The 17713-nt window shown below is 39.6% G+C and overlaps 1 protein-coding gene across 4 annotated transcripts in view; it reads left to right on the forward strand.

Moving 5' to 3' along the window:
- The window catches only part of pde4d (phosphodiesterase 4D, cAMP-specific), a 207137-nt gene that overhangs the window by 32112 nt on the left and 157312 nt on the right, over positions 1-17713 (forward strand). For 2 of the 4 annotated variants that reach the window (XM_038703070.1, XM_038703071.1), the window contains exon 3: positions 7312-7550. In XM_038703070.1, the coding sequence (XP_038558998.1) occupies positions 7312-7550 (239 nt within the window). Of the gene's footprint in view, positions 1-4359; positions 4423-7311; positions 7551-14178; positions 15092-17713 lie in introns of those variants that run through there. The other 2 variants (XM_038703074.1, XM_038703069.1) reach the window with 2 other exon arrangements.

Genomic DNA, 17713 nt, shown 5'->3' on the forward strand with positions numbered 1-17713 from the left:
TCTTAAAGAGCTCCAGGTCTACTGCATTGTTAAGGAATTTTCACCAGTTCAAAATCAGCTAATGAGAGTCCTGCATTATAAGCTAATTTTGTGGCTGTGTCTTGGAGAGGAACCTTGTGTCGAAAGTTTGTTTTGAATTCAAAAAGCATTTTGCCCAAAATTCTGCCTGTCATTGCACGCACAACTTTTCATGTGTTTAATGTGTCCCAAGTGTGGACACTGATTGTGGAACAGTTCAAATTAAAGCCTTCATTTAAGTTAATCAATCAAGTGTTATCAATGGTTTTTATACAAATTATTTTATTGATAGGGTATAGACTACATACAGAGGTCCGGATCTCAGTGACCTCATAGCTGGTTACAGCCATGGACAGATAGCTTTAAAGAGGTGGTATTATGGTTTTTGGCTTTTTCCCTCTCCTTTGTTGAGTTATATATCTTTTTTGTGCATGTACTAGGTTTGCAAAGTGAAAAAGCCCAAAGTCCAGCCCAAAGGGAGTTCCCATCTCCCACAGAAAACTCTGCTCTGAACTGCCTGAAAACAGCTCGTTTGTAGTCCAGCCATTACTTTCCTTTCTTGTGACGTCACAATGAAAATACGTATCATAATGCTTGCTGAGCGGCTAGTCCGACATGCCCTCAAAAACACCGGTGGAAAAACACTGCGCTGCAGCACACACCTCCTCTCCCTTCCAAACACTCGCTACCCTCAAAGCAGTCAATGGACATGAAGTTGTTACTGTGATGTAGAGACAGAGCTCAGTTAAAACTTTATGGATGAAAGATACTTTTGTTACAGATTAATAACTCACCACTCTGAAACTCCTGCTCCAGTCCAAATTGCCAAGCTGGTCGGCAACATGTAGCCTACAGCTGAATCAAAGATGTTTACCATCTTTTCGCTGACCTGCTTTTCTCTGCTTCTGATTGGCTATTACTGGCCTTTCGCTGACCTGCCCTTCTCTGCTTCTGATTGGCTAGTAGTCCTTAACTAGGAACTGCGCATGTGCAACTCCCAACAAAGATCATTTAGAGACAAGATGTATCACTCCAAAGCTAAAACGAAGCCTTCAACAAACAGGGTGAAAAGAGGAGCTGCATCAATGTGCAGTATGACAAAAAATAGTGGTGTATATAATAATAATAATGGTGCTTTTTGAAAATTAAACCATGTAAACCTGTTCTGGTACAACCCCTAAATAGGATTTTGAACCTGAAAATGAGCATAATACCACCTCTTTAATGTAACTGCAGCTGCTGTTACATTAAAGAGCTCAGTTAGCCATGCATCTAGCAGTCCTTTTAGTTAGTTAGCTTAGTTTAATCTGCCCAGACTTATATAAGAATAAGAATAAGGTGTCTATACAATATGGAAATAAGATTAATTGGATTATATTCACATAAAGTATGTGTGACGCCCTGTGGGGTCATGAGTGTGGCCTCTCTCTCTCTCGCTCTCTCGCTCTCTCGCTCTCGCTCTCTCTCTCTCTCTCTCTCTCTCTTGGTGGAGGAGCAGCTGATTGCAGTGGCTCTGGGCACCTGGGCTAATTGCCCTGTAGAGTACTTGGGATTGTTTTCTCATTTGGCAAAGAGAGCTGCTGTCAAGACCAGGTCAGACCTCCTAGCGGCCAACTCCCTGGTTTTCCATTTAGTTTGGTTTTCTTTGGTTGGACTGTTGCGTTGTGGTATTTGTCTTGTTTGCATGCTACAAAACCTTCACACATACACCCATGCAACCATCATCCTGCACAGATATGACTGAAACCACAGACTACATACCTCATACTTTTTTGTTAGTTTGAAATACTTCTTAATTTGGTTAATTTTGGTTTAAATAAACATATTTTGTAGAACTTTTACCATGGTGTGTCCATGGTGTGTCTCCCTTTTGTTGTGGCCTTTTGAGCCAGGTCATAACAGTGTCCAATAAAAGTAAAAGAAATTGAAGAAATTGTTTGATTTAGGGTTTTTGGAAAACATTAAATAAATTTGTTGAATTTTGTTGCTGTTTCATCACCATTTCAAGCTATACAATGGGTTTATGATTAAATAGTTTATTAGAGCACAACATTGTTTACAAGCATACAAAGTTCTTCATAGATAACCTCTTAATTTTGCACAAAATTCATGCATTTAACTTTAAAATGCATAAAATTTTCTTCTGGGGGGGCCATGCCCCCAGACCCCAGGCAAGAGGGTCCAAGGTCCACCAACCATAGTCTCTTAAAATCCTGTGGGAAACACTGTTGCACAGGAGCTTTGCCAGACTGCCAGGAGGAAGAGGTTTTCATGCCCGGGCTCTGAGCTCCCAGTTCAGACAGTCACCTTTCTATTTGGACCATTTTTTCCACTTTCGTGCCACTGGAATACCTACTATTTAGAGGAAAAACTTTACATGTACCTTATTATTTAAAACTTTGGCTACTGTTTAATATGGACATCTGACATTGTGACATGACATAAAATGAGGGAAAGCATAATAGGTCCCCTTTAATGGTTGACTCTTACTTGGGGAAAGCCTTGTTTTTCATGCAGTACAAATGAAAACTGCTCATGGTTTGCGGATTGATTAATGGCACAGAGTCTGCTTCAATTTATCATGCTGTCTCACCAGCTTACTCCATGTGTGTACGTGCTTGTGTAAAGTGTGTCCTGAATCAAAGATAGTCCTGGAACCACTCAATACGCAAATGACTGATTACCTCAGTGCTGTCCCTAAGGACAGTGTACCAAAGAAATGACAATAGAGCTTCTCCTATCCACTTCTGTCCAGCAGAGTTTTTGTTGTACTGTGTTTTCTATAAGAGGAAAAAATAGCCTCTTGTGCTGGAGGCTAATACAAAGCAAGTAAAATGGCAATATGCATATTGAAAACAGAAATTTGTTTGGTCTTTCTCAAAATGAGATTAAAATCTGCTAATGGATTTATAGGCACATAAATTCAGTAAAACGTGCAATGTAGGAGACCTTGAAGCAGTCTTGTTTTTGAAGGAGAGGCTCTGCTGCTGCCAAATAAACTATTTGCTGATAACCACTTACTGATACATTGAACACTTGATGTATTTCTTCCAGGTGAACTTGCTACTGTAGAATGAGTTTCTGTGCTCTCACACTGGTCTCAACTCAGACGTACAGTCTCAGCTTTCAGATGGCTCTTGCCTCCCACTGAAGTTCTTCTTCTTATTTTTTTCCCTCTCCTGAACGGGTATGATGTGTCATTTTCACATTGAGCTTTCTCTTTTTCAGAGTTTTTTTGAGTTTCTTTATAGGACTTTGTGTTTGAACCTTTGATAAGTCAACTGTAACAGTAACCAATTATTAATTATTGTAACAGTAACCAAACATTTTATTTTTATTTTGTTACACATTTCACCTAAAAGCATTATAATCTTGTTAATAACACTCACAGGTTCTCAGCTGACTCATCACTAATTGGTCTCTCATTATTAATCATTAATGTTGTGATTCATAGAAACATTTTAGGTTGATAAACCATTCACATGCAAGAGGTAAATTGAAATGGAGATTGTTTATGTGCAAACTTACTGTACGTTTCCTAAGTCAATAAAATGCTAATATAGTTTAATTAAATGCAAAAATATAAACAAAACTATTCCATGTACTGAATAGGAGACCAAGCAGAAAGGCTTGAGGACTGGACTGGACGGGTCACGTAAGTTACAGTGACAAAGGCAGTGAAGAAGCTGTGTACCTAAGTATCAGTAAAACAACAATAAATCCAAATAAAAAGTAAAAAAGTGATTTATTAAATGATTTCATTGAAAAACTACATATAGCCCCTTTAAATTTAATGAGGGCCCTCCTCTTGACTACAGTTAACCTCGTACACTTCCTGCTTGAGTAAGAGGACATCTTATCATGTATCGCATGTTTTTGTCGGTAAAGACTTAAGTGCCACTAAGAAAGCAAAATGTTGACTAAAGTGTGTGAACTCAACAAAGAAAACAAGCTCTATTTTAATGTAATTGTAATGTGTGTTTTGCATGAAAACATCATTGCTTTAAGTGCATTTGCGTGTTTGCACTAATTATGACAATTCTAAAAATAAGGAACAAAAAGACATACAGTAAATCGATTGAATAAAGACATGCCAAGCGCTAAAATTATCAAAGACTTAATAACATTAATCACTTTTTCGACCACATGGAGACAGAAAACCATGACAAGCTGACATATTTAAGGCCCTCCACACACACACACACACACACACACACACACACACACACTCGTTCCACCTACAGTACACAGGTGTTTTCACTTATTTGCTTGATTGGACCGATCTGATGACTAACCTGACTAGAGGTCTAATGACCCAGAATAACTGAACACGTGTGGGTGTGCAGGGCCTTAAAATTGTTACTACATAGCTAACAGCTGGCTATTTCTGACCACTTGGCGGATGTAAGTCCAATATCCATTCTCGTTATGTTTTGGTATTAATTCATGAGAAATACATTACGGTCTTCAACTGCTAAATGCTCAGCTATGTACAATCAGCTAGTCGCTAACTTTGTCTGTGTGCCCTTTGGTGCTGGGAAGGCAGACTGTTTTTTTGGGAGCTTTTTCTGTTGAGAACAGCTAAAATCGACACTGATTTGAGCGGTGAAATTGAACCAAAAATTGTGGGACTATGGGATAATGCTGCTGGTTCACTAATACACACACAGTATGACTCAATGTGTACAGGTGCTGGTCATATAATTAGAATATCATCAAAAAGTTGATTTATTTCAGTAATTCCATTCAAAAAGTGAAACTTGTATAATGTATACATTCATTCCACACAGACTGATATTTTCAAGTGTTCATTCCTTTTAATTTTGATGATTATAACTGACAACTAATGAAAACCCCAAAATCAGTATCTCACAAAATTAGAATATTGTGAAAAGGTTCAATATTGAAGACACCTGGTGCCACACTCTAATCAGCTAATTAACTCAAAAAAACCTACAAAGGCCTTTAAATGGTCTCTCAGTCTAGTTCTGTAGGTTACACAATCATGGGGAAGACTGCTGACTTGACAGCTGTCCAAAAGACGACCATTGACACCTTGCACAAGGAGGGCAAGACACAAAAGGTCATTGCTAAAGAGGCTGGCTGTTCACAGAGCTCTGTGTCCAAGCACCTTAATAGAGAGGCGAAGGGAAGGAAAAGATGTGGTAGAAAAAAGTGTACAAGCAATAGGGATAACCGCACCCTGGAGAGGATTGTGAAACAAAACCCATTCAAAAATGTGGGGGAGATTCACAAAGAGTGGACTGAAGCTGAAGTCAGTGCTTCCACCACAGACGTATGCAAGACATGGGTTTCAGCTGTCGCATTCCTTGTGTCAAGCCACTCTTGAACAAGACACAGCGTCAGAAGCGTCTCGCCTGGGCTAAAGACAAAAAGGACTGGACTGCTGCTGAGTGGTCCAAAGTTATGTTCTCTGATGAAAGTAAATTTTGCATTTCCTTTGGAAGTCAAGGTCCCAGAGTCTGGAGGAAGAGAGGAGAGGCACAGAATCCACGTTGCTTGAAGTCCAGTGTAAAGTTTCCACAGTCAGTGATGGTTTGGGGTGCCATGTCATCTGCTGGTGTTGGTCCACTGTGTTTTCTGAGGTCCAAGGTCAACGCAGCCGTCTACCAGGAAGTTTTAGAGCACTTCATGCTTCCTGCTGCTGACCAACTTTATGGAGATGCAGATTTCATTTTCCAACACGACTTGGCACCTGCACACAGTGCCAAAGCTACCAGTACCTGGTTTAAGGACCATGGTATGCCTGTTCTTAATTGGCCAGCAAACTCGCCTGACCTTAACCCTATAGAAAATCTATGTGGTATTGTGAAGAGGAAGCTGCGATACGCCAGACCCAACAATGCAGAAGAGCTGAAGGCCACTATCAGATCAATCTGGGCTCTCATAACACCTGAGCAGTGCCACAGACTGATCGACTCCATGCCACACCGCATTGCATTGCATTTTTTGTACTGGTCTTAAGTAATATTCTAATTTTCAGAGATACTGAATTTGGGATTTTCATTAGTTGTCAGTTTTAATCATCACAATTAAATGAAGTAAACATTTAAAATATATCAGTCTGTGTGTAATGAATGAATATAATATCCAAGTTTCACTTTTTGAATGGAATTACTGAAATAAATCAACTTTTTGATGATATTCTAATTATATGACCAGCACCTGTATATAAAAATATTATCTACAATGAAATAAACACCACATCACAAGAAGCAAATGTTTGCTTTAGTGGTTTCTTGGATTTGCTTTTGAACTTCATTGTAGCAAGCTAGCTGGAAGAAACATGTTGCCCATCCAAATCCCAAAAAGTATATCTGCACTGTGGCTTTCCCTTGTAGAAAATAATACACATTGCTTGCAAGTTTAGTTGGTATACCTATGGTGCTGTTGTATTGCATTATACTGATGTGTTTCTTATATTTTATCCACCCCATTTATATCAGTGAGGGTAACGTTAAGCTAGATAACAGAAACACCTTTCTGTACAATGCTATACTTTTCAACAGCACCACACATCATTCAAAATTATACATACAGTTGAATTAACACCTCTCTGAACCCAGTTTCACAAAACCTAAGCCTTCATGAAGGAGGACTGTTATATTAGACTGAATTCATTTTAGCTAGGTGTACCTAATAATTGGCAACTGAGTATATTTTTCTACTCAAATTATCAATGCACTGGAGATCACTAGAAATGACAGTGACAGCTGTGTTTTAATGAATGTGTTTACTTGATTGACAAATGGTCAAATGACAGTGACCTGACAGCGGACTGAAGGTCTGAGAGGGTCACAAAAATCATTAGGGATCATCCTCCTCCATGTGCTGTTCAATGTAATATATCACACGAGGCAGCTAGAGGTCTTATTTTAATTGGCTTTGCATAACAAGAAGAACCTTTGACTTTAAGCAGATTAAGCAGTGAAATTGTGCTAAAACAGACGGCAGCTAGTTACAACATACATTGGTTTGTAATGGCCTTATCAAAACAAAAATGAATGAAAATTACACTTGTTTACGCTTTAACACTTTTACCTATCTTTGCATACCTTGAACTCAGTTAATAAATGGATTCTGCATGGACCAAAAAAATCTACTGACCATTTTACTTGACTACTAACATGTCTATACCCAGTGCTTGAAGTCATTTTCTCATCCCCCCCCCCCTTACATTTAGCATCTTCTTCTGTTTTATTCGGATTCTAGACTGGTCTATCTTTTTCCTTGGATTCATAATTCACCTGCCCTTGTTTCCTTTTCACCCAGGTTTCTGATGACTCATCCGACTCCCCAGAGCCGGGGCCAGTCACCTGCATGGAGCCCTTCCTGGTGCGGAGGCTGTCTTGCCGGACGGTCCAGTTGCCCCCTTTGGCCTTTAGACAGGCAGAACAGTACTACTGTGATCGCAAGCCGGAGTCAGACACAGTTACAGTTCCACCAAGGCCCACAACACTGCCACTACGCACCCCACCACTCATCGCCATCACCTCTGCTGACACTAGCAGGTAGGAGGATGTGGACGTGTCTTTTCACTAACAAAATACCTTTCAGTAGAATGGGTAATGGAGTGGTGGATCAATACAGCACCTGTCTGAAGTGACTCAGGACACATCACTTGCTAAATACCTGACACTGTGTTTACAAGTTGAGCTGTGTTTTTTTTAAACGTTCACTAGTGGTTGTGCAGTGTTTTAACTTATCAGCTACAATTCGTGTGTAATTGACCCTTCGCTAAGCCATGCCCCGAATACAAAGCTGACCAATCACAGCGCAGTATAGGACTTGCTCTAACTGAGGTCCGACACTTTCATGGCTGCGTTCTATTGACTCTAATGCAAAAGGAATCGTTTTCTAGCTTTTTTTCGCTGTATTTTTCCAAGACATGGTCAAACACTGTTTCTGGGGCACTTGTAATAGTTACAGTCGCTACCCAGAGAGGTTGATAGAAGAAGTATGATTTATTCTCTTTCCAAAATCTAAAATGAATCCAGAAAATTTTCTGCTGTGGATTGTTCCTAATGTAATGTTAGCTAGCTAATGCTAGCTAACTTCCTACTGAATGTAATAAACCCCTACTCATCTGTTTTTTAATTATTGTAATAACGAATAGAGGCCTACCCAGCTTTATAGGAACAGTGTTGATCCTTAACATCGTTGTTTCTTGTCTCAATCGTCGGGGGATTTGGTGGTTCACTTGTACTGTGTGATCGGTAGGCTTTAGTTTCTATCTTTAATTTTTCTGTTTGAGTCAGTCTGATAGCCTGAATACAACCTTCAAATGTATAATGCAACTGCGAAAGTGTCTGCTTCTTTGTGAGATCGCTTTTCCCAACAAATTAATATTTCTGCGGGGAGTGCAGTAATAGACAGTGGCAGCGCTGACAGTTTGTCGGACTTAGCAACAGTAACTAAGGGGGACAGAGCTTAGCGAAGGGTCAATTGTAACCCAAAACATACTGTGGCTTACAGGCATACACTGCTTAAAGGCATTGTGATAACCATGGGACCATAGGAGGAAATCACAGGAGGTCATACCTAAAATAATTGAGTAAGTAGTAAAACAGTAAAATGGGGCAAAAGAAAAAAGCAATTTAAGTTTAGAAATATTTTGAGTCCCCCTCCGTTGCCTCACAGGGGTCTGGTCCACCGCCTGCTTTCCCCTGTTAGTGACCTACACACACAAGTCCAGTGGGAGAGAACAAAGTTCGAATTTCTTCAGTAGATGTGGCGCTCCAGTGAGTGGGCTGGCAAGGCTATTTTTTCACTTTAAACATTGGATGAAGTCATTCTTTTATTTTTTAATACAAATGATGATGACCAATGTATTTTTACATGAGCCATGCTATGTTAGCTGTTATAACGTGACCTGCAGCTGAATATCTAAGTAAGAGACGTCCTCTGTCCCAGAGGAAACCTAAAATACTATGTGGAGGACGCAGGATAATTATAACATGACAGGGTGGTGAACCTATGAACCTAACTCATATTTAGATGACTATTGCTATGTGTTGTTGGCCAGTTAATAAGGAACATATAAGATAATTCTTCCGTGTACCAAAACGCCATTTATGTAAAACAAGTCCCTATAATAATGTGATTTGGTAACATCACAGTCTCCATGATACACTAATAAAAATAGTAAGGCTTTCCTCTGTGTACACATATTCTATACAAGTACAGTTTTGACAGTATTATTTGTGTCCCCTTAAAAAATAGCCTGTTCATTGACTCCCCCAAACGGTTTGATTAAATCTTTGCCCATGTAAGGGACGGTTTCAAATATATTTCAGACTGCTCTGTAGTGTTAAGTGCATCTTAAATTTGCTTTTAGATTAGTCTAATGCAAAATTGGACAGTTTTACAAAAATAAAAACTGACTTATTGAAAGCCTTAAAAGTTAGCCACCCAACCCCCAGTGACACCTACTGACTTATGGTACCAAATGACAAAACAAGGAAAACATGGCCAATAACTTGGCTCACAATGTTGTACAAGGTACTAATGTTGTGTGTTGTGTGAGAAAGGGAAAGGCTTTTTAGAGAGTGCAGTTACCTGTTGGAAATATACAGCACCGGGGACATTGTCAAACATTTTTGTTTGCCCAAGGAAACTATCCTGAGTCTGACAGACAAGTTAGAAGAAGCCATAGTTAAAGTTTATCTTTGTGAAACCGGCCCCATATGTTGTCAGAAATAAAACCCAGAAAACCAGCAATAGGCAAACATGGCTAGCATTAAGAAATGGGGCAGCTGTAGCTTTGGTGAAAGGGAGAGTTGGACATTAATCATAATATTCATAGTTCAATATGTTTGTATGTCGGGAGAAATAAGTTGCTTTGGACAAAAACTTCTGATAAATGAATGTAATGTAAAAAGGATTGTCAGCTCTCATGATAACATAACAACAAAGGCAACTTTCAAATGAGTGCCTGTTTTCTGCTGCGACATGATCATAACTTCACTTAAACAACTAAAATGAAATTACATATACAGGCGACAGAATGTTCATTGTAATGGATTCGAGCCTCTGCAAATTGAGTTTCATACTGTAGTGAAATGAACAGACAGCAATGCCTGCCTGAAAGGTAAGAAATAAATTACGGTATGATTTGGAAAAGGGCAGTAATGCAAAGTATGCTTGATGTGTAGTGGACTAATGACGTGCAAACCACTGGTACTGAAATGATCCTTGAGTGACTCATCAAATAACTAGGCCTAATAGATGTTATGTTTGTCACCACTGTCACTTACTAATCTTAAAACAGGGAATGCAATTTACCCATTTAAAACAAGATGAAAGCAACCTCTCACAGAGAATTACGGTGAAGATCTGTCCCTTTTTGCTTTTGAAAACCATTTGCCACAAAGTGTTTTCACATTTGGCACTGTAGTTTTGATTAATCTACAGTGTTATACAACACTGTATTCTTATATGTGTCAGTTATTTATTTTTAACTGTAATTATTCCAGATTTTGGGTGACATTTTGTGTAATATATTGAATAGGATGTTGACCTTTAATTCTCAATTTTAGACGTTATGGCAAATATTTATGTTTTCTCAGTTTTACAACACAGAAAGATTACAGGCTAGTGTATGAGAAATGTTCAGCATTACTTGTAGTGTGTTCTCACAGTCTCCCGCGCTTGGAAAACATGACCATACAACAACTGAGAAAAGAATCACACCCTATCCAGAAAATACTGGAGAATGTATCAGAGTGGTTTAGATGAAATGAGGTTTGGCAGAGACAAACACCAAGTCTCCAACCAGCTCGATTCTCTGAGGAAAGACAGAAACAAACATACATACTCAACAGTTTGTTTTTAAAGACAGTTGTTCAGTGGGAAAGACAGTAATTTAATTTAGCCAACGGTCCAGAAATGTATCCAGACAATTGCAAATAGCACATAAATTCAGTGGCCAAACCTGTGTGTCAGTGGAAAATCCCATTGTCCTTGGGTTAGTATACTACCACAGAGTTCACTGGTCAATCAAAGAGAAAGTGGTGCTCCTCTGACTTGTCTTTGATCATGATAGCATGCTTCAAAAGGCACTGTAGCTGACTTGTCAGCATCGTTCTACCTGCATAACACTGTTCAATGGCTCATCATGTGCCAGATGAGAAAGAAAATGCATCAGCTTACCCCTTTTCCCCCTACTTCTCCCCCACCGCTGTCTTTGGCAGGGATGTGTTTCTCAGAGAATAAACAATAGAGAAATGAGCAGTGAGGTACAGCTTATTAATACAGCCTAAGCTTGTTAAAATGGCTATAATTAGAGAATATGTTATAAGGCATTGTGGCCAGACTAAACAAGAAGAAAGTGTAATCGACTTGTAGACTTCTTTATAGAGAACCAATAAAAGCTGGTGTCACTTCTAAATGACATTTTCAGGCAGGCAGAGCAATTTTCATGGCAATTCTGATGCACAACAGTGCTGCAATACTTTCCTCTGCTTGAAAATTGCTGCTTAAATATCAAGAACACGTGGATTCCGGGAAATACAGTATATTTCTCTTTGTTTCTTACATTTACATAATTGTTCACAACATTGTCTGACGTATCACCAAACGAAACTGTTACCTATGATGAAGAGGCATAGTCAGTACTGAATAATTTACTTACTTACTTATGGATTATGCCAAAAAGTGTCAGGCATTAGATTTAGAGGAAGCCCATCCTCTGAATAATTTTCAATGAGAACTTCAGAAAAGGGCAAACTTTTCCCAAGTGTGTACAGCTGACCACTCTTTGGAAATCATGTCACATTGGCTGAATAAGGACTGGGTAATTTGAAAGGAGGCTCGTGAGGAAGACAAAAGCAGGACAGGCCTGTCATTGTCTCTTCTACTGCAGACGGTTGTATCGACTATTTCCAATTATGTCATTGCCTTTTCTCGTCTTCTCTTTTTCTTGGAGAACTTCAAAAGCGAAAGTTTTTTTGCCGTCTTACTATTCAACACTATTTATTGCCTACAGAACCAAAGAAAACACAGTCTGATGTGAAATCAAAGTGTTTTGTTGTGCGATATAATCTATGCTTGACAACATCTTTGGTTATATAACCATTTGGAATTATTGTAAATCAGCCTTTTCTGACAGAAATGCCTACCTATTAAAGCATCAGTCATGTTCCACCACATTAACACCACATCAAGCAAATTTGACTGCTTTCATAAGAGAACATACAAAGTATATGAGCATTTTAAGAACAAAATGGACTGGATGGAGAAAAATGGGTGATGGGGAGAATTTTAACAAAGGCCATACATCTTAAGTTTGCTTCAGGCTTGATTCATCTATAATTCAGCACAGGGGACAGGAAGAAATATACAATTGTGAAGCACTGAGGATGGAAGACGTGCCACATTAAATGCTCCAACTGCAACTTTTGAATGAATTTGGTGACATCAACTTTTCTATTTGGCTAAATGAGAATGTCTGCGTATTAATGCACAGACCAGGAAGTAGCACAAAGTAGTTCTCCGTGTTTCAGTTCGATGCTGTCATAATGTAACTACTAAACAATGATTCTGTCCATTAAACATTACCAGTGCTATTGTCTTTGCTTCTCCTCTTCACAGATCTGTGACTAGCAAACACTCCAGTATGACAGCTTTTGTTTAATCTATAAGAGTGGTCGAGATTTCGACATAATTTATAGCCCTTAATGCCTACAAGAACCTACGTTGTTTGTGCTGGTAAATTCAAGTAGCAAGTACCTGAATTCTTGGAACTATAAGTAATTTAATAGTGGTAGATAATGGATGAAGATCTGATCTGTGTACAAACAGATGAAAGTAAAGACTTTAACTTTATAACTGCATTGCAGACAAGGATCACAGATGAGCATAACTCATTATCAACAGATCTGACTGAAATGCCAACCAACAGACGTTCATTATGCTATCAATATGCGAAAAAGTGTTTAGATATAAGTTTGTGAACATTTTAATTATATCTGGAAGGTTTATAAAATTGTGCTGTGACTGAGAAGCTACTTTCTGTGAATTGGACAGGTTTGTTTGATAACCTGCTCTGTTAAATAAGGTCATTACAGGCGCAGATATCAGTCAGGTGTAATCCCTAATTACCGACCGCACTGATGGTTGTCTCAGTCATTATCCCATTATCCTAAAATAACAGTCCAATTCAGCATAAAAGAAAACAAATACAACAATAAAATTAAAATAGGACATTAATTTAATTAAAGGTAATATATCTAAAGACGTATTAATGACACCGTATTTTCACCATACTGAACAGCTCATGTTATATTGACAGATTTACATTTCAACACACGTTTGTAATGAGTCCAGTGACAAACATTTATGCAATGTGAAGAGTCGCCCATCCGGTATATTGTTTGGTGAAGGAGGCACCCACTGCATGCTGGGATACGGTCTTCTCCATGACATAGTTTGGGAACAAAGCAATGGAAAATAAATGAAATCAATACACAGGTCAGTTATCAGTCTGTGCAGAATTCAATTCTGCTGCATGTGCTGTATCAGTGCTTCCCTGCAAGGACTCAAAGTCCACACATGAGCTGCTCATGTTTGCATTCGTGCCCCCCCATCCATTACCATTACTTGCAACTTTTTTTATTTTAAATCACCTTGTTTTGGACAAGATTGCATTCCCCAAACTATTACTTTCCAGAGCATTGGGCTGGAGCTGCAAGGGAAGTGTAGGTAGAAGGGAGAAAGAAAGCATTCTTCCCTGAGAGTCCCCTTTCCCTGGAAATGATGACAAACAGACCAGAGCAGGAGAGATTTAACAAGGTGGCTGCATGTTTGCACTAGACATCACAGGCACACAGACCAACCTTTAATGACCCTCAATTTAATTAATTCCTGTGAAGGTGAGCTTATTTTAGGTGCAGCCTTAATGCTTGCTGTTACAGATAAGTTCCTCATTTGTAGAAGTGGACATACACTGGATATAACACTGATATTGTTGTTATAAACCTATATCTCATCTGCACTATTGGATCATAAAGTGTTGCTCTCTGCCCACTCCAACCTCCTGCCTTTCTATTATGGAGGCTGAAAGGGGAGGTGCTTTGGGTGGGTCCCTCATGTTTAATGTATTATCCTGTTTCCTATATCCCGTTGTCGCTTGTTCCTGCAGGGGGACTTGAGAAGGGAAGAATAGTGTGTTGTCATGTCTGGATGGTTTTACTCGTACCGTGCGTCAAGTGAACTATAGCCGCGGGGGTTTGCACAAGTTTGCATGATGATTGTGGAGAGACCATCCGCCCGCGTTGACCGTCCTGTGTTGAACATCTCCACAGCCGCAGCAACACAAGCACCTTGCTGAAATAGGCGTGTACGGAGAAAGCTGGGAGCGCTTGGAAACCAGATTCAACTGAGAGAGTTTCTCCTGGTAGCTTTCCCCCCTTCCAAACCGCAGTTAAAGAGTCTACCCCGTGATGCGTAAATGGATTCAGTTTTGGCTCTGTCCACTGTGTTTCAGCAGGGCAGTGAGGACAAAGTTGATGGAGTTAAAGTCATTACGTGAGCTCCAAAAACAAACTGGACGTGAAGCACCCAGAGTAACTAAAAAGTTGCCTCAATTACTTGGAGGTCTATAATTTTGTCTTGGGGGCTATATTATTTTTTTTATTTCTTAAAAGTGTTGTGAAGCCCCCCCCTTCCATCACCTTCCCCGGGGGTCATTCCATTTGCATGGTCCTAAAGTGTTTATTTCTTAATAAAAAAAAATTAAAACCAACGCGGGAAGGATGGACCCTGCCTGCGGGAAAGTGGGGACGGCGTCTTTGGTCGCCGGCGGCGGAACCGGCGTGAGTGCGAAGGCGCCGAAACATCTGTGGAGGCAGCAGAACCAGCCAGCGCTCTCTCCGCTTCACCACGCGCTGGTAGTGCGCAAGAACGAGCGAGTGAGACAAAGAGGCTTTTCGGACACCGAGAGGTACCTCAACCCGAGGAACATGGACCGGACGTACGCAGTGGACACGGGGCACCGACCCGGACTGAAGAAATCCAGGATGTCGTGGCCGTCGTCGTTTCAAGGTCTTCGACGGTAAGGGCAAAAGGGAAACCGCTTTTCTTCATCCTCTTTCTAATTTCCCTCGATGAAGATGGGCGTTGTGTGCATGACTGGCGCGCGAGAGCGGATAAGTATTTTGACTCGTATTTAGTCCTAACTTTGGGGACGTTATACCATATTTTTGGCATATCCTATGCCTGACTTCCTGTTTTCCATCACTTTTTGTGTCACTGTCGAACGCATTTACAGTGTAGACTGTAATGGCAAAGAAAGGATGGATATAGCCCATGCTTGGTCAGTCGAGGTAAAAAAAGAAAGAAACAGACACAGAAATGTCGACATAAGAGCAGTGCGGTGTATGCCTCTTTTCACACTTAAAAACACCCTATTCCATAACTTTAATGTTTTTATTATAACGGAGCTTACAGGAACTCACAGTTGGTTGTTTAATTTCAGTCAGAAAGGTGTGTCAGCCTAGAAAGGATGAGTTCATTTAAAAAAAAAGAAAAAAAATTGAACAGTCTAAAGAGGTAAGTGAGTGGTTATGTTTATTCCCATATCTGTTAGTTAGGCTATATAATATGACACAGTAGGCATACAGATACATACTTAGAATTAGAATTAAAGAGATACTGATGGAAATTAAAGCTAGCCGTTGACCAAAGGCAGGTCACAGCAAAGATTCATTGTGTGTTGCCCTGAACACAGCACACAGAAGCAGACTCTCATATCTTGCAGACAGTGTTTAGTGATCTTCAGGGATTATTACCACTTAGCGTTAGGATCAGTGGGTAGCCTGTAGTGGTTTGTAAGTGAAATTGCTCTCTGGTCTTTGTGAGGGAAATGAATACAGTAGGAGGGCTTTAGATCATCACAAATACACAGTAACCACATTCTGTACAATGACACTCACAGTAATCTGACTCACTACACATGACAACATGGATAATCTTAGCACGTGTATGACAAGTTCCGGTCCTGGGTCTTCAGATGTTGCTTGCACATACGTATTTAACCAGAGCAGCTACTGTAAAAATGATTACAGTAATGTTTGCACTAATAACAGTTTTAGTGAGGCCTGTCCTCATACAGTCAGACACAAAAGCAGCTCTGCGTTCAGCCAACAGCCCGGGTGTGTGGGGAAATGTTTCTGCTCTAATTACTCACTTGTTCTGGGAAGGAGGGAGAAAAAAAAGACCAACTGAAATGAAATCTGAGAAGGTCACCTCAGCTCCGTGGCTTAAGTGACTGTTGCAGATGTACGTTTCTGTCAAACAGCTCACTATTTCATTTCTTTCTTCCTCTCATAAAACATTTTGGTTGAGGTATAAGTGATAATGAGTTCCTGCAAATCTAGTAACCAGTTATCTATAGAAAGCGCCCTGGCTTGTCTGGCCAAATGGCCCCTGTCATAGAGGCAGAACAGGCACATGGAAGAGAGAGAGGGAGGGAGAGATGTGAGCACAGATGGAAGTGACATTGCAAAGCGGTGTGCTGCTCTAAAACACCCGTGTGATGTTGAAATGTTGCATTGAACTTTTATCCTAACAACAAAGTGAAACTTAACAGGAGATGTTGCAATTCAACTGCATCTAAAATCATTAATTTCACATTTGCTTCAGGAAGGTAATTACACGTAGATTAACCCAAACAAATCAAAATTTTACACAGGAGGCTAAGTACATAAGAGGTACATTGCACTCCAGCACATACACGAACACTAACACAAGCTAAATCTAATTTTGCCCCTTGTACACCACAGCAGTTGGTCAACGGGGCCATTTGTTTGTAGTTGTTTTTTATGTGCACCCATTAGGTTGCTTGTCTTCTGCCACTGTGGCTTGCACAGGCCTTCGTCCGGTGTGGTTGTCATTAAATGAACACACCTTGTTTTAGGGGTAGGAATCATAATGTACAGTCATATCACGACACATGTTCACAAGAACAATGAAAGTGGCAATGCACAACATACTGCAAATTTATCAGAACATGAAAGCAGAACAGTAAAAGGATGCATCTCTGCCTCAAAGTGACTCAACTCTTTACACTCTTTAAATTATGTTTAACTGAAACCTTAAAAATAACACAATAGTATAGAAAAAAACTTGTAAAATTCGTAATCTGCTATTCCATGATAACAACAGTGCTTAGCATATTGCTTTATTGATTGTATCAAAATAGTTTAAAATATGGTTTCAAAAAGCTTTATTAATTATTTATCACTACTAAGAGGTAGCTTGACAGACTTCATACCTTTTTGATTCAGTAGCCTAATGGGCAAAATGTATCTGAAAACAAGTGCATGTTGACACAGCTAATCATGTGTTAAGTGTTATACTAGAGGACCACATTGGAAATCAATCTTTGTGCTTTATTTTATTTTCATCCTCCATGATTTTTAATGTATGCAGATGTGTTTTTATTCATCAAATCAAATAATTTATTAATTCATCGTCCAAACGGCACTGGGCTTGCCCTCCCGGCATTTATTGCATTACTTGCATTGATTTACAAGCCTTTCTTTACAAGCTTGTTAGCTTATATAGTCGAGGATTTTCAGATATGCTTTAGGTGGTGCGTGATGCATGTGTTGTTTACATTTAAGACATGCACTAAGTAGACTTTACATATTAACAAGGCAGCAGGTCACATATC

The sequence above is a fragment of the Micropterus salmoides genome, unplaced genomic scaffold (genome assembly GCF_014851395.1).
Source record: "Micropterus salmoides isolate LMB-PRFRI ecotype aquatic unplaced genomic scaffold, ASM1485139v1 Ms_hic_scaffold_7, whole genome shotgun sequence".
Taxonomy (NCBI): domain Eukaryota; kingdom Metazoa; phylum Chordata; class Actinopteri; order Centrarchiformes; family Centrarchidae; genus Micropterus; species Micropterus salmoides.